The sequence below is a fragment of the Ochotona curzoniae genome, unplaced genomic scaffold, assembly GCF_017591425.1.
Source record: "Ochotona curzoniae isolate NIBS_2020 unplaced genomic scaffold, NIBS_Ocur_1.0 contig_3644, whole genome shotgun sequence".
Taxonomy (NCBI): Eukaryota; Metazoa; Chordata; class Mammalia; order Lagomorpha; family Ochotonidae; genus Ochotona; species Ochotona curzoniae.
Genome location: NW_024465934.1, coordinates 132280 through 154736, shown reverse-complemented (window position 1 = coordinate 154736; position 22457 = coordinate 132280). Strand labels below are relative to the sequence as shown.

Below are 22457 nucleotides of genomic sequence, written 5' to 3'. Positions count from 1 at the left end.
CAGGAGGGAGCCCAGGAGAAGAAGCAGGTAGTGCAAACTGCATGGCTCCAGGCCAGCATGGAGGGGTGCACTCAACAGGTGGGGAGCTTCTGGGTGCCAGTGTTTGCCAGCCTAGAGTTGGGTTTCACCAGAAGCAAGTTAAAAGGGCTCTGTGCAGCCAGGCCCTGGCCCTGCTGCTTGGGCTGAAGTCACACAGACACCGCACGACCGCAAGACCCTGGCAGCCCTGTCTTCCTTCCTACAAGCCTTCCATTCATCTGGAGCCAAGCATCCGGTTGCTGGTTCGCTGTCTTGGGGAGGCTGGAGTCTTGGGGTGGGAGGGTGAGGGCAGGTGGTGGTGCGGTGGGGGAAGGTGCCTCAATGGATTCCAAGGAATGAGCCGGTAGCAGGCAGAGTCACATGAGTGGTGCACCTTTGTCCCCCGCACAAGGACACCCCACATGCCCTGCAGCTAGACAGGTCTGGAAGCTCTTGGGGAGGTAACGGGGTGGGTGCCCATCGGGTCCCTTTGAGCAAGCCCTTGTCAGTGACTTACCTCGGAGGGGGCATTTCCAGAGCTACTCATAGGGAGGCATGCCATTTTTCCTGCCAGATGTAAGGACGGAATACCATGAGGAATGTATGTGGGAGATGGATAGTAGAGCTGCCAACCCTTGTGCCATGGATGGGTTTGTGTCGCAGTCGGAGACAATGGGTCTGCACTCACCCAGAGCTTATCTCCTGACTTATAGTACAGCCTGGGGGCTGCAGGGCAAGACTTAACAGGTGCCAGGATGATGTGGGTTTGTGCACAGAGCTCTGTCTGGGTGGGCCCAGGCCTGGTCTGCTCTTGTGGGGGGATGCCACAGCAGTCGGGAGACCCCGCATTGTCACTGCTCTGTGGCTTGGGACCACTGCGAGCTCCCCGTGTTCTCTGGTGATGTTGGGAAGCAGGGTCTGGGAGCACCTGCCACGGATGACCCTTGCCTTGGAGGCATATTTCTGAGTGAATCATAAGGGTTACAGGGGAAACTGATGTTGGTCAAGGAGAGCTCTGTATCCTGCTCCCTGCAGGCATGTGATGTGTGACAGGTGATGCGGTGCTGCAGGGCTGGAGCCGGGTCCTTGGAATCACAGTGGCTCCCTCTGCACTACAGGAAGCTTCATCCAGTGCCTACCTTCTCTGCTCACCCTCCCACCTCCCTGGCCTTTCCATCCTCCTTTTGAAATCTGGAGGTGGTATTGCAGCCTGGACTATAAGGCACCTGCTGAAGAGTTACTCATTTCCCCGCAGTTGTCCATGTCTGTAGAGTCATATACTCCATGATGATGCTTTGGCCACAGAAGGGAGGCATGTGTAAGGGTGGTCCTAGGTTTGTAATGGAGCCAGACATTCTCATCAGTCAGCGATGCTGCGGCTTTCCTAGCATTACAGTGCCAGGCGGTGGTACTGGCAGAAGCAAACCGTGGCCAGGTGCATAAAGATAGAGCAGGTACGTAAATTACATACAATGTGCAATTTTGGATACGGACAATGGAAATGACTACGGGACTGGTTTATGTTTCACTGTTCTTTATTTTTATTGTCATTGCTGAATGTACACTCACTCATAAGAAAAAGTATGTTCTAAGAGAATACGCCGCATCCATGGTCTCGGATGTTCCCTGTGGGCTTTCTGGTGGCATCAGGAGGCCACCTGGAGTGGCTGACCCTAACCATCTAGGCAGAGCCACCCTCCAGCAGAGCCAAGGCTCGTCAGAGCTTTCAGAGCCCAGGTAGTGAATGCTTCCATCAGTGGAGTCAATCGCGGTTCCACGGAAATGTCATGTATCCACCAAGTCTTCCTGATGCTTTTGGGTACCAGGCACAAAACAAAACAAAACAGAAAACAATCGCCAGTACTGCCCAGCATTCAGTAAGGGAGTGATCTCTGCACTTACATCTGCATGTGTGTGAGTGAATGCACAGATCTCAGGAGCTTTCTGTAACAGTCGACAGTAACAAAGCACAGGGAGAGTGGTACCGTTGACAGTAACAACCGAAACATAAAATACTTCGGGGTGAAGAAGAATGTCAGTCCTGTGTGGGAAGAGACGACGTTGCTGAAGGATCTGATGAAGCATCTGAATGCATGGAGGCCATGAGCAGGCCAACGCTCTGTGGAGAAAGGTGCCCTTCTTCCACAGCAACTTTCTCTCCAAGTGGTTCAATCCGAACACTTGGACAAGTCTAAATTTAGTTTAGAGAAATAGGTGGTCAGGGATGGCTAAGAAATGTTGACAAGTGGTGGGCTCCAACTAAGACATGCTCTGCCCGGTTTCCTGAACTGCAAAAATATGTTGGAAGTTCTTCTCAAACTTGGCCTCGAGTTCACTCAGGAACACTCCATCCTGAAAAGGAATAGATATGACATTAGCCACTGTGGGGCTCCACTCCTCACCTCCCCCGTGGGCATGAGCCCCACAGCCGGAAGGCAGGTGTGCTCTGCTGTTCTGGTGGTTTCTCTTTGGAAGGTGGAAAAGCAGACTCTGCACCTCTTCCCCAAGACGCCTGGAGCCAGGAGTGCAGCAGATTCTGCGTTTTGGAGACTTGGCAAACATTTGCACATGCGCAACAGGATGCACTGTTTATACAGGCTGAGTTCACACACAAAAATTCATTGATGTACCGTCTGTGCCTTCCACACGGCCCGTAGGTAAGTGTGCACGCAACTTTTAATAATTTAATGCATGAAGCAAAGGTTTACAGTGTGGAATTTTCTGAACATTTGGAATTTCACATGTTTTGGTTAGGAATACTCAACTCACAAACTTCAGGCTAATTCCTGATGGGCAGTTCACGGAGAGATTTAATTTTATGAATTTTAGATATTGGATAACTTTTATGAATTCATGGATAGATGTCACTTTTATGAATTCTAGATACTAGATACTAGCACATTTTAAATGTAATAATGTGATAGCACAAAAGTGTCTACCTTTAATTCATGTTTCCCTTGTACCTTGACCTCACCCCTTGGGAATGCCTTTCACTATTTTTGCTATAGGACTAGGAAATTCAGGCGTAAAGCAAAGCAGGATTTGAAGGTGGGAGGTGGTTGGTGTGGTGTCGTCTGCAGGGCCTGTCCCTACCGGCTGGGAGGTAGACTAGCAGGCTCCGGCCTCGCCCCTCAACGTGTCCTCTTATGCCTCCGCTTTGATGACTCTATGGAAAAGGATCAGTCTAGCCCCACAAGACTGCAGCCACGAGACTGCAAAGCCATGATGACCTCTCTAGTTCATCTCGAGCAGCTGGATTCCATTTGAGACACTTCACAAGAACCCCTGGCCTTGACCAAACAAAACAGTGACCATGTCCATCTATGGTGGCCTCTGGTCCACTCTGCCATCACAATGTTCTCAGGAAATTGCGGGGGCTTCAGCCACCGACCAATCACAGGAAAGCTGCCAGCACCGTGCACACAAGCTGGGGAGCACGGCTCAGCCCCAGCTTTAGTCCCTAAGCCTTGCTGCCCTCAGTCCCTCAGGGCATCACGGAGTGCAAAATCAACACCCACTTTCTCTCACCACCGTACTGGCATCAGCCATGGACTGGCTGCTCATGGGGCAAGTGAACCCAGGCTTTAACAGGGCGTCCATGACAGCATCCCTTCAAGATGGGAAGAGCTGATTGCCCTGAAAATGCCCTTGTCTTTCCTGTGGGGGTGAACAGCTCTGCTGAACGCCGAGCGTTCTGCCTTGGCGGAAATCTCCCATCTGTGAGAGAGTACAGGCAGGGGCCTTAGGTCCTGCTGGCAGTGACGCTTTCTGGCTTGGGCTATTTCCCCCCAGAGCTTTCTGGATACTTCCAGGTTGTCATTATCACGTTGGCTTGTATGAGCTTCTCAACTGACGAGGGCAGTTGAAACATTCGCTCTATAGAAGATGCAAGGTAGAAAGGCCATGACGGAGAGCAGGGACGCTAGGAGCATCACTTACGCTGCAAAACGCCTTGAGGTTCTGAAAGATGAGGCGCATGTCCTGCACGAAGCCCCCCACGTGCGAGTACACCTGACTGCGCAGCTTCTTCTTGATCTCGTCTAACACGGGCCCCTGTGTGCCCTGGCATGGCTGGGTGCCCTGTTGAGATCAACAAATACAATGGGAGGGCTGGGGGTGTGGCTCCACGCCTGCTTTCTCTAGACTCCCAGGGTGGGTGGATGAGGAAAGGGCGTGTGTTCCTCCCCCTCCCGCCTCCCTTGCATGGCTGAACCCTGACACTCTCCTCCCCCCGTGTAAGAGCTGTTGGGAGGTAACCATGTTGTGAGGGTGGAGCCTCCCCATTGGCTTGGTGCCCTTGTGGAGACCCTCAGGAGCTCGCTCCTTCTTGGTGCAGCTAGCTCTCTCAGAGGAGGAGCCTGGGTTAAGCCCAACCCCACTGGCACCCTCATCTGAGCCTTGCAGCTTCCAGATTCTGAGAAGTCAAATTATGTGGCTTCAGCCCCCCATCTACGATGCAAACTTGAGATCTCATCTAGGATGATCTGTGATAAGACATATGAAGGAAGACAGTCACCCAGAAAGCAGAGAGAAAAGCTGTTTGTACAATTTCCAATCACAAGTTCACAGCCTTCAGGCTGTGGCTGCTACTTACATAATGCGGTTTCGAGGCAAAAGCGGTACTTTCTGAGCACTGGTATACCTTCAGGAGGAGATACTCGCATCTCTGTAGAAGATGAAGACAGTGAGGGAAAGGCCCCTTGCATAGAGCTGCTCACCTACATGCCCAGGCAGAACACAGCTTCCAGGCTTGCGGACTCTTGGGAGCACACATGGAATGCGGGTCTCCTTTGAAGACCACACTCTGGTGTGAGGTCGTGGGATGGAAGCCCAGTGTGGGCCTGTGGTTTACCTTCAGGCACAGGTTCAGCCTGCTGTCAGACTGCGCTCCTGCCCTGTGCCTGGCAAGGAGTGGCCTCAGGCTCCCGGCACCACTCACCAGCTGCTGCTCAGGCTGCATCTGCATCTGCAGCACCTCTGATTCCTGATGAAGTGGCTGTTTCTTCCCACAACTCTGCCACATGTCTTTGGTCTTGCAGTTGAGGCAACTCCATGGGTTGCTAGGAGGTTGGACATAAGTGAGCAAAGACAGGATCGGTGAGTCAGTCAGGGATTCTGTGATTGCTGAAGTCCTCTCCTCAAGACTGACCTGTGGTTTCCATCTTTCTCTCACTCTCCTCTTGGAGACCCCTTGTTTTCTGTAACTAGAGACTCCCCTCCCATCAAGAGTGGCAGCACGAGTGACAAGCCTGTTGAGTGACATGCCTAAGGAGGAATGGAGTCTCATTCACCTCCAAACCTGGAGTTTGCATCAGAGCCTCTGGGAGTTTGATAACGATTCCTTTTTGGCACAGTCAAGTCTTAGAAATTAGCACCTTAAGTACTGGTGTCTTGGGCCATGATGCATCAACCTCATCTTTGTCAAACTCAGGAGAGCCAGGTTTCTGTTTTTTTCACTTTTGGCAAAAGCCAAGCTATAGGCATCTTCTACTCTGACACTGCCTTATTCCATTCTAGAATTTGTCCCGTAAAACCTTCTTGGAAAGGAAACCTACAAATGAGTTAGACACCTTCCATTTGCCCTAAGAGTCATTCCCCAGTGTCTCTCCCCTGCTGTCTGTGCTGTGAGGCTTTTGAAAATCAGATACAAAATAAATAAATATACAAAAAAAAGAAAATCAGATATACATACAATAACTCATCCTTGAGATGTCACCTCTCCCAGGATGTTCAGTGCATGTTCCATGGACCCAGACCAGCGTGGATCTGGGACTATATACAGGCTGATCAAAACGGCTGTTCTGTCTTCTGCCTCTATAGTTTGTCCAGTTCATCAAAGGCATGCATTTGCACTGATGCCCTCAGATGGCACCCTGGGGGCAGGTGGCTTACTTGATCCCTCCCAACATGGAAGGAGAAAGCTTTGACCTCACCAGGACAGATGCCTTCCTCATAGAGGCCATTCTCCTGGCCACAGCAGTTCTACCCAGAGCATCATTCTCAGGACACCTCATCGGTCTCCATGGTAACCTACACAGCATCAGCCTTGTCTGAAGCAGGGGCTCACATCCACAGAGTTCACAGACCTTACCATGCTCCTTGCGATGCAGAATCAGCTGACTTGACAGATAGTGGCACAGCCTTCTGAAGGCCCTAACAACCATGCTTGCAATGTTGCCACAGCAGGTCAGGATGCGTATGTGTGTGTATGGTAGAGGGTCGGGGAGAGGGGAAAGATATGGCTTGAACCAACAGCCAGGGTAGGATGGTGTCACTGTGTCAGTGTGTGAGGTTCTAGGAACCATCTGAAGAGACTCTGCCTCTATGAGTCTGCTGCTATTGGCCACGTTAGAGCTCTGGGAGATCCTTATGGATCCTCATCTGATAGATCCTTGAAGCTCACCAGGACCCAGAACCCGGCAGGCCAGCTGTGAATGATGCAGGTGCTGTACCAGGAGAGGGTTGGGTGGGGAAGTGGCTTACTAACCTCTCAGGGTCTATATGTGAGATGTGGCAGTCCTGGTGGTAGGATCTTGAACAGGTATCGCAGCAGTAAATCATCCCCCCTTGGCAGCACATGTCACACTCATTGGAGTTCTCTGGCTGAAAGAGGAGATGGAATAGATGTCTTGGGGATTAGTGAGACCCCACAGGTCAACACACTGGGATTCTAGGACATGTGACCTTGCACATGCCAAGGTGACACCTGGAAGTCTCCAACCTCAAAAGGAAAGGATCCACATCGAGTGGAGATTTTTCAAGACCATTCTGTTGTGCGGTAAAGTTCAGGAAGTGCTGGCTCTGTGTCAGCAACAGCAGAGGTGGGGCTAAGCTGAAGCCAGGAGCTAGGAACCCCATTTGGTCTCCCATGTGACTGCAGAGGCCCAAGCATGTGGAGCGTCACCTACTGCTTTCCCAGGCACATTAGCTGGGAGCTGGATCAGCAGTGCAGCAGCTGCAACTCAAACTAGTGTTCATATGGGATGCCACTGGTGCAGGGCAGTGACAGGACAGAAGTTTTTATGAAAGCTGAGATTCAGACCCAGAATAGCTTAGAAATAGCACCAAAAATGAACTAAAAATCATCTGAATCAATTATTTTTTGGTTGGCAAAGCCTGGCCTCAAAACATAGTGTGTTATCTAGCTACATTCATCATTTAAATTGACTTGTTCCAGGGCAGTTCATGAGAACATACTATGATGGAGTCAACTTCTGTGACATTCTGTGTCCCGTAGTTCCATCCATAAGCCTCTGAGCAGTTGAAGTGCGGGCCTGGGTGCAGACCCTGTCCCGGGAGTTCTGTGTGTTGAGGTGAAAGAACCAGGGTACGAAAGGCATTCTGCCGCCAACTGTGAGCATGCGGCAGGGGACAGCAGTAGGACTGAGATCATGTGCTTGGGGAGAAGCCCGGACTCTCACAGGATCACAGGAAGGAGTCTGTACTTACATAAGGGTCAATAGAGGTGCTGCTGTCAGACTGCTGTGTACGCTGTGGAAAAGAGAAAGACTGAGTCACAATATTGGATATGACGTTTCATGAGTCATAGTTTCATGAGTATAGTTTTAGAAGAATTATTTTAAAGATTTGTTAGACTTACAGAGGAAGAGGGGCACACACACACACACACACACACACACAGAGACTCGTCTGGTTCACTCCCCTATGATCACAGCAGCTGGGACTGAGCCAGCCCCAAGCCTGACTCCTGGGACTCCATCTGGGTCTCTCCCATGTGAAGTAGAAGCCCAAGCGCCTGGGCCACCTTTCGCTGCATTGCCCAGGTGCATCAGCAGGGACTAGGATCAGAAGTGGAGCAGCCAGAACTTCAGCCAGCACTCAGATGGCATGCCAGTGTTGTAGGCAGCAGTTTAACCTGTGACCCTGAACAGAACATTTCAGTCTTTTGTGCCACAGCCCTCCCTTGGTTTCATTTTGTATCTGTGTTTATGTGGCTGGGTGTCGAACTGGAGAATGGAAAGCATTCATTACTGTGTTCATGGAGGTTTGGCTTTAAGTAGGTTTCAGACCTGGTTCTTCAACCCCAGGTGCAGGCCTTTGGAGGCCATGCAGGGAGCCTGGCCTTGGTTCCCAGACTAAGCCACGACACTGTGCTGGTCCTCCCACGTGGGGGCCCTTGGCCCTTTTCCTCTAAGTTAGGACCGTGGAAACCAGGCTGGGTCACCATTCACTGACTCTCATAACCATTCAGTTCAGAGCAATGCAGCAGCCCCCAAAAGACCTCCTCAGTGGGATGCAATGCTGAGGACCACAAGTTCCCAGAGTCTCCAGTGCTCACAGCTCTTCTTCCTCAAGATGGGACCTCTCCACATTCTCCTGAATCCCAGCTACATGGACCCTGGGTATCTGGGATGGCTTGGCCTCCCTCCAGCCTAGAACAATGGCTACCCCAGCTCTTACCTCCTGCCCACAGCACTCAGTGTGACTCAGACCACACAGACTGGAGATGATGGCCATGTCACTGCCCACCTCTTTGAGTGGTTCAGAACTCCATTTTCCCCCAGCCCCACCATGTATTATTATGCCAAGTCAGGCAGGAGGCTTACACAATTCAGTCATATTGGCCTGCTCTGCATTACCACTGATCAGCATAACACCTGGCACCTAATAGCTGCTCCACAGTTGCTTGTTGAATGGATGCATAACACAAGAATCAGAAACCAAGGGCTGGGGTGGAAGACCCGGTGGAGTGACCCTCTGGGAGCTGAGGTGGTTTCACTTTTGGAGCAGGTGCTTAGGGCATGGCGGGGGAGCACCTGTGATAAAGCGAAGGAAGGGAGATGACCAGCTTGGGATTAGCCTATGCTGAACTCACTTAATCAATAGATCAAATCACTTCTCTCCAGAAACCTTGGTGGATGCAGAAGCCTGTCCCTGCATCTCTAGTTATCAAGTCAGTGAAGAAAATGGCCCCTGGCCAGCTTTGTGAGGACTGGCTTCCTGGTATGCAAGGGATGTGGAAGGTTACCTATGCCACAGGTTATGGAAATGGAAGTCCTTCCCTGACACTCCTGCACCACGTGCTTGCTCGCTCACCCGCAGCCTTGGCGAGGACAGGCAAGGCAGTGCTTTCACTACTTTCTCTGGAGTCCACACAGCATGGAGGTCGCTGGTCTGTGAACTCCATAATGGCTCGCTCACACGGAGGGAGTCTCCACCATCACTGATGGCATGGGGTCTGTAGAGCCCCTCTGATAGGCCGAGGTCTCTTCACAAAGGAGAGACTGCAGATCAGCAGGCTTACAGGGCACTTCTGCTGCAGTCCTGTTCTTCTCAGAATGTAATAAAGCAAAAGCATTTCCCGTGTGTGTGTGTGTGTGTGTGTGTGTGTGTGTGTACAAGCTTATGTGCAGTGCAGGGAAAGTATGCATGAAAGGCAGAGGATGTGTTTTTGTTGTTTGGCCACTGGGTGATGCATGTTCCCTGGGGAATTCTACATTAGGTCATTTAGTGTGATCATAGGATGTTCCCAGCGAAACAGCTGCTCCTTCCCTGTATGTATTTCAAACCCACACTTGCTTTTTAAACTCCACTTCCATCTTCTGTGCTTAGTTCTAAGAAAGTACGACATTTCAGATCTTCTAGTGAAATGCGACAGACTGGCTCAGCTGGGAGCAATCAGTCCGACGGGAACAGGACCCCGGGATGGTGGGCAAGGATTCAGCGAGTGACAGACAGACACGACAGCGCAAGACAGTTGTACCTGAGTGCATTTTTCAAAAGCAAGGTATCAACTTATATGTAATAGATGATTGCAAAGGGACGTTTTCTTTGTTTATTCATGTGGTTACATTTCTACAAACAATTATTCCAGGGAGGTAAGCGGGTCTGCTGAGAAAAGATGTTCTCTAACAGCCTGGTGACAGCCTGCAGTTGCTATTTCTTGTGGATGCGGTGTGGCACCAGCTGCAGTTTTAATCATTAAGCGCTTAGCTCTCATTGTGTTTTGTGCCTTACATTGGCTTTAATATTAACCTGTCTATTTTTCTTAGTTTTTCTTCCTGTATGGTGTTTTAAGCTATAGATTTCCACTATAATCTTCTTTTTAGGAATTCTCAAACATAGTCCCAGGTAGGTTTGTTAAAGCTAGTGACCTGATAGTTTTATCTCAGACTGCTTGCCAGCCTTGTCCAGTCTCCTGTCAGAAGGCTTCATAGAACTATAAAGGAACATTGAGCCTTTGCCGAACACAAGTAGTATTATTCCAGCCATAAAGATAAGAGCAAAGAGAGCACAGTCAGGAATGCCAAGACCACTAGAGATGCAGCCGAGTCCAGGAGGCATCCTTCCTTGAAGCTTCCACCTCGGCCTGGTGATTTCTCATGCAGGCTCCACTGGAAGTGGCGTGACAGTGAAATACATACCAGGGGGGCTCACTCTGATCATTTATTCTGCAGGACTGCTCCCATCTCCAGCTGCAGCTTCCAGTGCCCAAAGCCTCCTACCTTGTGCGATGTTTGGAAGCAGCAAGAGCATCATGTATAAAATTAATTTTATCACGGAAAATCAGAGATTGGATGGATGAGACACTGGTAGGAAGTCAGGCGATAGTCATCTTTCTTCTGCTTCTTGGTGGGTTTTGCAGAAATCCTTTCTGAAAGACAGAAACAGTAAATGACATCATGGATCTTGCCTTTGTTCTGTGAGGCTTGTGTCTATGACTATCTTCTAGCAATTTCTATTTGGGTGTCTCACTGTCAGCTCTAAGTCAAGATGTCTTCATGGAGATTGTTTTCCACGATGTTCTGGTGATGGAGGGCTTCCTGCCCTCTACCATCAGCTGAGCTAACAACTGGAGCCTTTTTAACCAGATGTGTCCCAGCACATGGCGCAGCACAATTCTGGCTGTCCTTTGTGTGCACATATGATGCCCTGTTCATCATTCTTGTTTGCCAGACTGTTCTTGGACATGAAAACTGTCCCGGGAATCTGCCCTTGACTTCAGAGCCAGAAACGACAGTCCCTCATCCAGCTGCTTCCTCACCTCCTGCCAATGCTCCTTACTCCAGCATGCGCCCCATGCTACTCCGTGGTTGGGGGCAGCCATCTCCCTGGTTTGGGATTCATACCTGGTCCTCTCTTGTAGCTTGAGATGGAGCTCATTAAATATTTGCTTTACAAAAAACCCTTTCTTCATTGCAAGAATGCCACAAGCAAGGACTGTCTGAGGTGTGCTGGAAGAGCTCGGTATCCGGGATTGAAATTCCACAGCAGGTTCATCTGCACGGAGAGCCTGTTCCTGCCTTGTCCATGCCAGGGGATTCATGGAAGGGGCAAAGCTATCACTTATAATGTACTCTGTTTATGTCCTCTTTCAAGGTTAACACTGACTGGTTTATCTAGCTGAAATACACTAGAATCTAGGAACTACCCACACCATTCAGCATTTCCATATGCATAATTCTATGACGGTACATTTATTGGTTCCTAAAGTTGCACACTCCCTTCTCCCCTCATGTGACCCACTGCACAATTCCTTTGTGGCAGAATGAAGACCACAAGGTACCAACCATCCTGTCCCCCAAAGGGGACATGCTAATGTACTTACAGGACCAGGCTGTAAAGCAAGCCAATCATGGAGACACTGAGTTGTGCAGTAAAGCTACAATTGCATTGTCACCCTGGGATGTACAGTCAGGATGGCTTTGTGGACACAGCAAAGGTCCCCCAAAGTCCAGACTGGTGAATCTTGATGGTAAAGCATTGACAAGACCTCAAGTCACCAAAATACCTGGATCAAAAATTTCAGGGGCCACCCAAGGCAGCGCACGCTTTGCTTCCAGTTGTTGGATGTCACGTAGCCGCCTTCAATTTCAAATTCTCGCAGGGCTAAGTATCTTCCATCCTTACCCTGTATACACTTCTGACCGGAGCCTGTAAGACCAGGACAAGGTTAGCTCCTCCATGGCGACAACACTAAAGCCTGGCTTCCTACCACCCTGGCCGTGGAGCTGCCCATCTGGGGTTCTGCATCTGTCGCAGGAGACTGTTTCCCCACCAGACCTCAGTGCTCCATTCCCAGAAAGAAAGGTCAAGGTTGAAGGAGACTCTGCATCATGTATTTGTGTCTGGGACTTTCATGCAGTGAGGTGGAGAATAACTGCCAGCAATATTTATCCGTTCACAGTATTTTATTATGATAAAAAGCAGTTGAGCAGCACTGAAGAACAAGCAGGACTGTCTTCCCTGTCTCTCTCTGGTTCTGTGCCAGCCTAAACATCAGTGGGACAGATGAGGACATACAGCCCCATGCTATATGTAGCCACGTGGAAACTGTCTTTACAGCTACTTCCACCATGACTTGCATAACTTCATTCCTCAAGATAATGATTGATCATCAACTCTTTCTCATGGTCTGTACTCATGGCTACTTCATGCTAAAACTATTATTATAGGACTCTGGTGTTATGACTCAACAGGCTAATCCTCCACCAGCAACCCATATGGGTGTCGGTTGGAATCCTGGCTGCTGCATTTCCAATCCAGTTCCCTGCTAATGGCCTGGGAAAGCAGCAGAGGCTGGCCTAAGGTCTTGGGACCCTGAACACACGTGGGGGACCTGGAAGAAGTTCCTGGCTCCTGGTTTTGGATAGGCTCAGCTTCGGCTGTTGCGACCATTTGAAGAGTGAACCTGCAGCAGATGGAAGATCTTTCTCTGTCTCTCCTTCTCTCTGTAAATAAGCCTGCCTTTCCAATGGAAATAAATATTTTGAGATACATTTATTTAATTGGAATGGCAGATTCACAGAGAGGAGAAACAGAAAAATCTTTCATCTGCTGGATGACTCCCCAAACATTTTCAACAGCTGGAGCTAGAGCTGAGCTGACGCCAGAAGCCAGGAGCTTCTACCTGGTCACCCACGCAGGTGAAGGGTCCCAAGGCTTGGGGCTGTCCTCGGCTGCTTTCCCAGGCTACAAGCAGAGAGCTGGATGGGAAGTGGAGCATCTGAGACCTGAACTAGATTCTGGTGCTTGCAAGGTGAAGATTTAGTGAGACACAGTGTGAGACACTAAATAAACCTATTACAGAAATGTTTTCCAAAGTGAAAAGTTAAGTTACAAATATGAAATAGAATCATAGAGCAAATACTTAAACAGCCATTGGAGCCCAGAGGCATACTGTAGAAGTGGGAGAAACTGGCAGAAGAAGGGGGAGGCAAGTTATACTTGTTCTCATTTTGTGGGGGAGGAAGTTAAGAGCCACAGCGACTGAGTATCATGTCACACCTGATGCACACTGTCATGGCGAAGGCATTTTCTGAGTTTGTCCCCCAAGTCTTCATGTGTGGGATGCTAGGTCCTTAGTGTGGCCATGGGAGAAGTAGCTGGACCCTGAAGAAGTCAGGCCTCATGGGAACCCTGCAGGTGCTTGAGGGGTTGCCCACAGAAGGAATCGCAGGAGTCCAGCTGCTCTTGGGCTTCCTGCTTCGCAGTGTGCTCTCCTCTCATGTCCACCCATCCAGGTGCCATCCATCAGGAGGCCCTCACTGGAGGGTGGACACATGTGGCTGCCTCATCTCCACTTGCCGCCTCCAAACACAAGAGCTAAGCCAACCTCTTTTTGTTATAACGGAGCTTGCCTCTGGTATTTCATTGTAGGAATGGAAAACTGACTGACACACCATAGTGTATCTGAAACAGGCTGCTGATCTTTCTTCTGATTCCAAATCCTGAGCTCTGCGCCCCTAGCATAAGGCTGCTATGGGGAGAGGGCCCATGAAGGGCCTGTGGGATTTCTCAGATGTGTGCATTTTTAATCCAGGTTTTGAGCTGCTTGAGCTGGTGTCAAGTGCTAAATGGCATCCTGTGGACCTTTCTCATGATGAGAGGAGATATGGCCCAGTAGGCTAATGTCTTATGCATTTCAGAGGTTGGAAAAGCCACTGTTACTACAGGACATCTGGCGTGTGTGTATAAGAAAGCTAGCACCATGAGCCTGGGACTATCCTTAGAAGAGCCAATGGGGAATGGTCGGTCCTGAGCTGGCCTTATGGGATGGAGTTCAGGAGGGGTTCTGCCATCCTCAGAACTGAGAAAAGTGGTCAGCTGTGCCTGCAAGTGTGTGTGCAAGCCACGCAGCTTATGCAGAACACCTGCTTTCCTTCTGTGAGTTTGGGATTGGGAATGCGCCAGGGAGAGGCCGTCTCCACGACTGATTACCTTTTGATGGAAATCCTGGCTTTCCCTGGCAGTCACCATGTGACACATGCAGGATTGTGCCCTATGCGCCTGCAGCAGATAGGGCTCCCAAGGGGCTTATTCTCCGTCTCCTCTGGACCAGAGCCAAGTGTCTTTTTCCTTTGCTGACTCTGCTGTGCTGTCCTTCACTTAGAGAACCACTGGCTGGGGGCACAGCTGCAGACTGAGTCCTAGGGGTTCTCCTGGCGATGTTACAGGCCACAGCGGGGCTTGGAGGCTCAGCGTGGTGGTCTGCCTCCTGAACTGCACGCTCTTTGTAGGGGCATTTCAGCGGAAACTCACAGGAGCCCACGAAGCTCACCTTGTTGCAGCAGATTCTTGTATAGAATCCCCTCCATGGGTCCACATTCAACGGGAAGCTCAGGACCCTTAAATTTTTCAGTTATGTTTCTGGGAATTCTTTGACCTGTAGGAAGCATACATTTTTTTTTTCCATTTCGTTATCCTCTACTATTATGCATGGGCTGTTTTTGTTATTTACTTATTTGAAAGACTGAACAACAGAGGAAAGGATAATCAGAGATTCTCTCTACTGTTTCAGTCCCCTCATGGCTGCAGTGGCCAGGTCTGGGTAAACCAGGAACTCCATCCAGGTCCTTAGGGTGAGAGGCAGGTGCCCAAGTACTTGGGCCATCTTCTGCTGTGTTCCCAGGCAGAAGGCAGTCAGCTGGGACTCCACCTGGCACCCTGATGGCAGCAGCTTCAAGATTCCCCCTTCATAGCTTAGAATACTCAGCAAGGATTCCCCCATGAGTTACATTTTGAGTTCTTTTATGGCAGTCTGGACACCTAAACATGATGTCACCTCCACTCCCATCCTCCAAAATCCTGTCTTGTGTGGCACAGTCTGAACACCAAGCTGCTGGCCAACCCACAGCTTCCTGGCGCTATGGATTCGGAATTGTGTAGATGGGAGGCAAAACCAGTAGCTTTTAGTCTTGTCCCTCTCCAACTTGAGGCATCAGCAGGGGGAGCAGGAACATGCAGGGGCGGCTTGTGGGCTCCCAGTGGGAGGTGTCTGTCTCCCCCTCCCTGTGTATTGCTTCACTTCCTGGACTCAGCTCTTGGTGTGATGGGGGGCCGGGTGGATGTGTTGCAGAGGAAGCTGCTGGAGCTCAGGCAAGGCTGCACCCTGCACCAGGGGCCTGCAGGGATCTGATTCCACTGCAGCATAGTCTTAGAGAGAACCTCTGTGGCAGAGTGGCTGCACACTGGTAAGTAGGAGGATGGGCTGCCCTCAGTCCTCCAAGAACCACTTGGAGATACACAGGCCACCAGAGCTGGGGCAGGCCCAGAGCTGGGGCACTTGATGGAGTTCATCTACCACCACCTCCCACGCCAAAACAGGACAGATGTCAGTCAGAGGTGGAGTGGGAGTCAGGACATGGATCTGGGTGGAGCCACCAATGGCTCTCCACGTGTGCAAGGAAAGGGTCGGCTAAGCATTACATGGGTGTGCCCTTTCCATCCTTCTCTTCTTTCCCTCCTCAAATGGCATCTGCAGTTAAGGAGGTGCTGCCAGACCTAGGGTGCCTCCTGGATCGGCTGGCTAATCCAGCAGGTGGGTGTTAGCACCAACCCGTCATGCTGCCACAGTCCCCATACACAAGGGCAGCTGCAGAAGCCAGCTCAGGAGACCCACACACTGCTCAGGACGTGCAGCGCTGAATAAAAGCTCGGACCTTGAATTGTTAACAGTACTTTTTAGCATTCTGTTCTTGTTACCTGTTCTCTACAGAGGTAACTTTTCAGAAGCCCATCTGGGACATACTTACAAAAATTATATCCTAAAATTATAAATACATGACATATAAGAATATATTGACTTAGTATAATCATGCATTATACATACCTGTGACTAGATATGCATTACACATTTTTAAAAACTTAACTGTGGTTTTACAGATGTATAATATAGATCAACTGTGTTTAAGAGAGAGAAATGCACAAAAACCTCCCACTTGTTCTTACTTTCCAAATGCGGAAAACAGTGGGACTGGGTCACGCCCAAGGCAGAAATCAAGAAGAATCGTCATTATTAATAAGTTGTTAGTTAATTCCTACTAACTATGTAAAAGGTGGCAATCATTTCTTTTTACCTCTCTTCCTGCCTCTTTTCAAAGGATCACTGTTGACTCTTCTTGTCCCTGAGAAAGAAGGAACAGCAATGTGCCTGTTACTTACAGCACTGCATTGCAAACAGCAGTTCATTACAAAACACCACACAAAGGTAAAATTTCAGGACCCTTTCTAGTACTTAAAATATACATGAATTTGTTTTATACGCTGCGACATTTCATTATTATTACTGTATAATCATTAATAGATGCATAGTAATGATATATACTAATTATTGTTTTTTCTATACTTTTTAAGGAATTCTACTTCATTCTATTCAACCACATTCCTACATGGTGCTTCTCCCCGGGGCAGGCACCGGGGTCACCTGAGGTTGCGTTGCAGCACAGGGGGCTGGGCCCCAACCCAAGGCCTCTGCCTCTGCCTGTGCTGGTAACCAGCTTCCAGGATCAGCTACAACTGCAGGTCCTGGGGCTCGCACCGTGAGAATCAGGGACCACAGGCATAGTTCCTTCTGGTTCTCCCCACATCCCTTTGGGGTCTAACACTTTTCACATACATGTGAAACAAATTAATTGATTGGAGGTCAAGAGCTTTTCTTAGAGGGCCCGCTGATATTTAGCAGCTGCAACTACTCAGCTCTGCAGGCAAACCAGGAAACATTCATGCCCATACGTACAGGAAACGCCTGTGACTGTGTGCTAATAAAGCTTTATTAGCAGTTGGGAGGCTAGATGTAACCTGTAGAATGTAGTTTGCCGACCTTCTGCCTAGTCTTTTCAAAAGATTTATTTATAATTATTACAAAGTCAGATATGCAGAGAGGAAGAGAGACAGAGAGGAAGATCTTCCGTCCGATGATTCACTCCCCAAGTGCGCACAATGGCTGGTGCTGTGCTGATCGGAGCTAGGAGCCAGAAACTTCCTCCAGGTCTCCCACATGGGTGCAGGGTCCCGAAGCCTTGGGCCATCCTCGACTGCTTTTCCAGGCCACAAGCAAGGAGCTGGATGGGAAGTGGAGCGTGCCGGGACCAGAACCAGCACCCATATGGGACCCCGGCACATGCAAAGCGAGAACTTGAGTTGCTAGGCTATTGTGCTGGGCCCTACCTAGTCTTACTAACAAGCAAGATGCTTGAAACTGGATATACTGTATTTTAAAAATCAGCTCCCAAGTCATTTCAAAGAAACTGCAAACAGCATTTGCTGTAATACAGGGTGAGTAAAATAATGACAATATGTTGACTGTATTTTAGACTTTTGCTTCCACTAACTTTCTTCATCCTTAGAAAGAAATGTATCAAAAAGGTAGTGCTGGGGTCTGTGCAGTAGGTGTGAATGACAGGAAGGTGTGAAGAGAACTGCTCCCCTGCTTGGCAGGGCCTGGAGAGCTTCCAGCTATTTGGCAGGGCCCGGCGGATTTCTCTCTGACCACCTTGATGCAGTCTCGCCCCCTGTTTGCATGGACACTCAAGTACCCCACTAAGAATTCTGCAATCTATTAGGCATAGTTTGCCCCTGTGAGATGGCTTTTACAACCAACATGAGCTTAAAAGTTAATGTTACTGATAATGTCTTGTTGAATGGGCCTTTAACTGCACACAGGGGTACAATTAAGCCCATGCTGTTTCTAGACACCTTATTGTGTGCCTAACCATTGCTCTGAATCCGGCCCAAACATTTAGCATGCTTTCTGGGAAATGGCCTGATAAAGAGTTTCACAAACTAATGGAAGTGATGGGAGTATGGGTTGAAATTGCTATGACAAAAAATATAGCTATCCTGTTACTGGGACCCTAAAAGCTATCCTGCTACTGGGATCCTAAAGGTTATCCTGTTATATTTACTGTGACCCCAAAAGGCCATCCTGCTATGGCAAAAATATAGCTACTGTGACCTTAAAGGTTAGCCTGTCCTTGCAACTCTCAACTCTTTAGAACATAGTAAATGTAGTTGCTTTGGCTGCCTTCATAATTTTTTAACTAGAGGAAATATAGGGTGACTTTACTAACATCATGTATACTTTTGATTATTGTTTGATCATTTATGAGGTTGTAGAACCTGCAGTTGTAGAGGGATTTAATGTTTGAAACTTTTGTCTTATATCTCTATGTTTTTTCTCTCTTTTGATGTATTTCTCTCATTAAGTGATGGATAAGTTGTAGAATAAGAATTATATTAGGAATGTATTACTGGACAAGATGTGTTGTTTACTGAGAAAATGTTGGCTGCAACAACAGAATGGATAATGCCCTGTCTTAAGGTGAAACTATTTGTAGTTATCTTTGGAAACATTTATTTGCCCATTGTAGAGCAGAAACCTAAATGGAGTAAACAAGGCTCATTGGTAATTGCAGTTCTTTCTGTTGTCGTAACTCTTGCTTAGTTAACAAACTGTGTGGGCCTGCAGACCTAATGACATTTGGTATCAATGCCCCAATCCCAATAAATCAAGGCCTCAGACATTTTCCCATGAGTAATTCAAAGTAGGGGTCTGGTTGCCACAGGCGGCGCCAAGCATGGGACCCAGACTTGAGGAAAGTAAGTAGGGGCTGGCAAGCTGAGATAAGCAAAGAATGTGGGGTCCACCCTCACTCGCCTCTCAAGCTGTTGTAAATTGTGCCCCCCCCTTGAAGCAAGGTCAAAATGCCCTAAAAAAGACTGTGTACTGCTTCTGTATAAATGAAGCGGACAACTTTCTCGCGTGGTCCACAATGATGTTGGAATTGTAGTGATCCGTCTCTTTTTTCTTCTTTCTACGCCTACTTCACGCACCCTTCTCGAGCTCCGAAAACAGCTGGAACTGGACTGCAGCAAGGTAGTAATACCATTATTTTACAAAAGACAAAGTGATGCTCATAGATAAAAAGGGAAAGTAAATATAAGTTTTGAACAGGTTTCCTTTGGGAAAGAGACAGAGATAAAATATGGAAGCAACAATACAAGGCCTTAAAACCAACATTATGGTGACTTTTACTGAGGAGATTGATGCTACAAATATAAACTTTAAATAAAATCTTTGTACTGAAGAAGAAGGGAAGTGATCAAGAACTTAAAAGCCAGGCCACTGAGAGGAATCTGTAGAAATGAAGGGCCAAGGTCTAATTAAAAGCACAAGCACCTGAATTCAAATGCATTTCAGAGGAGCAAGGTGCCTGATTCATGCACTGATTGGATGTGTTGTCCCTCAACATGAGTCACTCTCCATACATGCACTTAGGGCTGCAGCATTCAAAAGTGTCTGAGCGTTAGAGTCAAGGGACAGAACAGGTATTGTTTCTAAAGTCCTGCCCCCACGGGATGCCGCTCAGAGCACTTCCCTCCATCCAAGACGGGACTTCTTGGTGCTGATCACATTGCTTCACGTAGCAAGGCTCTGTTTTACATACACTATACACCTCACCAGGATACAACGGGTTTCCTAAGACACTAAGGGATGACTGCCATGCCGAGAGGACTCACAACCCGAGATCAAGACATGCTCTGCTTCACAAACGCTGCCCTCGGGAGGGAAGTGAAGATGCCAGGGAGGCACCTGTCGGAAGAGGTGACGAAGCCTGCATTCAGGAATAAGAGCTTGGCAGTGGGTCCTAAAGGCCTGAGAGGAACAAGCAGGGGAAATGAAGAAATCTAGCAGGTAGAGTACTTCTTGCTTGATCTTCAGAATCAGAAATTGCTCTGCATTGATCAAAGAGTGGTACTGGGCTGAGTAGGGTAATGCTGTGGCTGCCAAGGGTCAAAGTCACCCATGAAGTTGTTCTGTGTGGGATTCTCCTCCTGTCACTAACAGTGCTGAAGGCATATCTTGGAAAAAGAGAACCTACTTGTTCTCTTCTTCTGCCCCTTTTCTGATTCGTTCTCTCTGTGTCTCTCTGTCTCCTTCCCCTGCCTCTTCCCTCCATCCCTTGTCCCTGGGGTCCCATGAGAAGACACCTGTGCTATTTCTGGACTATGTCTGCTTTTCCCTTCCCTATAAGGTAGCCAAGATGACGCCCTGGCCCTGGTTGTATGTAACCTGGATCTGCAGCAATAGCTATTACTGAGCAACATACATGGTTTTGCTCTGTGTCTTAGCTGGATTTCCCTTTTAATTAAAATGTACTGATAGCAAACAACTTCAAAGCAAAGAAACAGCATGTAGGCAGTCTCTCTTGGTTCTCAGCATGAAGAAATTCAGGTTGCCAGTCACATTATATGAAACAAAGTGCTCAGTCCTGTTGTATAGTGGTTCCTTGTGTGTCAGTGAGCTCTGGTCCCTTGCTACTGTCTTATATCTAGGAAGTAGAATACTTGGAGAAATTAGGATATGGCTCTTCTTGAGTCAGCCACTGCACAATACTAAAACCAGCATCAGCTCATTAATGCAGTAGTAAACTAGAAAAATTAAGTCACACAAAACTACTTTTGCCTCTAGTTGGGACCAGTATTTGGAGATAAAGAGTGTAGGCGATGTTCAGCTGACTGATTTATTCAGAACATGAACAGATGCCTCAACATCCAAGGAAGGTGCAACAGATGCTCTGCATCCTAAGGCAAGGTGCTGGTCTAGTCCTGTTGCCAGAAATGGAGGGGCTCTCCCTCTGCCAGCACCAGCCATCCCCATCTCCAGGACTCAGCCAAGCACTAAAGTCTAAATACACTCACCCTACCCTGCACTGGAGATCTCAGACTCACTCTGGAAACGTGTAGAGCTGCAAGGTCATGAGCAGAGATGAAGGCAGGACTTGGGGCCAATAACAGCGTCAATAAACAAATGGGATTACCTTGACCTGGTATCGTCAAGATGGGAGCTGGACAGGGTATTTTTGAGACACATTTTGCCCAGGGAATCTATTAGAAAGAACCTCCGTTGTTATAATTTCCAGGACGTTCCAGAGTCTTCAATTCCAAGCCGTGGTGGCTTGCATATATATGATTAGGGGATTTTATGAGAAGGATACATTTCTGTTCCCCACTGACAGAGTTTGGCTTAGAGGAATTGTGGGGGCTAAGCAGAGGCTCAGGGAATGCCTTGCTTCTCTCCATGGCTTAGCAGGTTCATGGGACTGAGAGTGGCTTCCCCCTTACTGTACCTTGCCCAGCAAAGCAAGATGGGGACTCTGTGACAGCATGATAGGGCATGGAGAGTGGCTGGATCTCAGGGATGTCACAGGTGCTACTTCAAGGCTCACAGTTTCATGAGTGCAGAGGGTTCCGGGCTCACCCTGAGGACCATACAGATACTGTGTAATTTATGTGCTTCTGTGGATGGACTCATTACTGTGGACTAATTCTAGGAATTGATCATCGTGGAAGTGAGAAAGTGAGTGGACTCACACTGGTCACACCACGCTCATGGTGGGCTCACAGTGGTAATACTGTGACCATGGTGGGCTCACACTGGTCACACCATGCTCATGGTGGGCTCACAGTGGTAATACTCTGACCATGGTGGGCTCACACTGGTCACACCATACTCATGGTGGGCTCACAGTCGTCACACCATGGTCATGGTGGGCTCACAGTGGTCATGCTGTGGTCACAGTGGGCTCACACCAGCCAATGTGGTCATATCTCCCCCTGCTGTTCATAAAGATCTATCATGCCCAACTTAGGTGTCATTGTGGACTCCTGTCCCACCCTTGTGCTTCAGAGCTCCTTGGTCCTACCTAGCACACACCTCTGGATATTTACTGAAGGAGTAGAAACTCCAGCCAGAGAGGCACAGTGCCAAGATACAAGTCACCAGAGGGGAGAAACCAACAAGTGTTTCATGCCTAAAAATAAAAGCAGAAATGCAAACAACATGCACAAGGAAAAGATAATGATTCCCCAAAAGAAACATAGCACTTCAATATTAAAATACGATGATGAAGAGATAGATGAAATGACTGAAAAAGAATGATCATAAGATTACACAGAAACACAGGGAAACGAACACAGAGGAATTAATGTATGATATGGTTATTTTTTCTGAGATAAATATTGAGAAGAAATTAAACTTAGCTGTTTGAAATGAATAATTCAATCTGTCAAATGGGAAACACAGAAAAAAATCTTAACAACAGACTTGGTGGGGCAGGAGGAAGAATATCCTAGCAAGAAGACAAATCCTTGGAAATATCTCAGTCAGACAAAAAACCAACAACAACAACAACAAC

General features: G+C 48.4%; 2 protein-coding genes across 2 annotated transcripts in view; both read right to left on the bottom strand.

The window, feature by feature from the left end:
- Positions 1-22457, bottom strand: part of LOC121158210 (component of Sp100-rs-like) — a 156695-nt gene that overhangs the window by 51940 nt on the left and 82298 nt on the right. The gene's annotated exons all lie outside the window — the stretch shown is intronic.
- LOC121158215 (nuclear body protein SP140-like protein) lies at positions 1536-7656 on the bottom strand. The gene is made up of 6 exons (XM_040982875.1): positions 7468-7656; positions 6506-6621; positions 4958-5078; positions 4613-4684; positions 3958-4098; positions 1536-2370 (listed from the first exon to the last, which is right to left on the bottom strand). The coding sequence occupies exons 2-6, from the start codon at positions 6595-6597 to the stop codon at positions 2278-2280; spliced, it is 519 nt and encodes a 172-aa protein (XP_040838809.1). The 5' UTR covers positions 6598-6621; positions 7468-7656; the 3' UTR covers positions 1536-2277.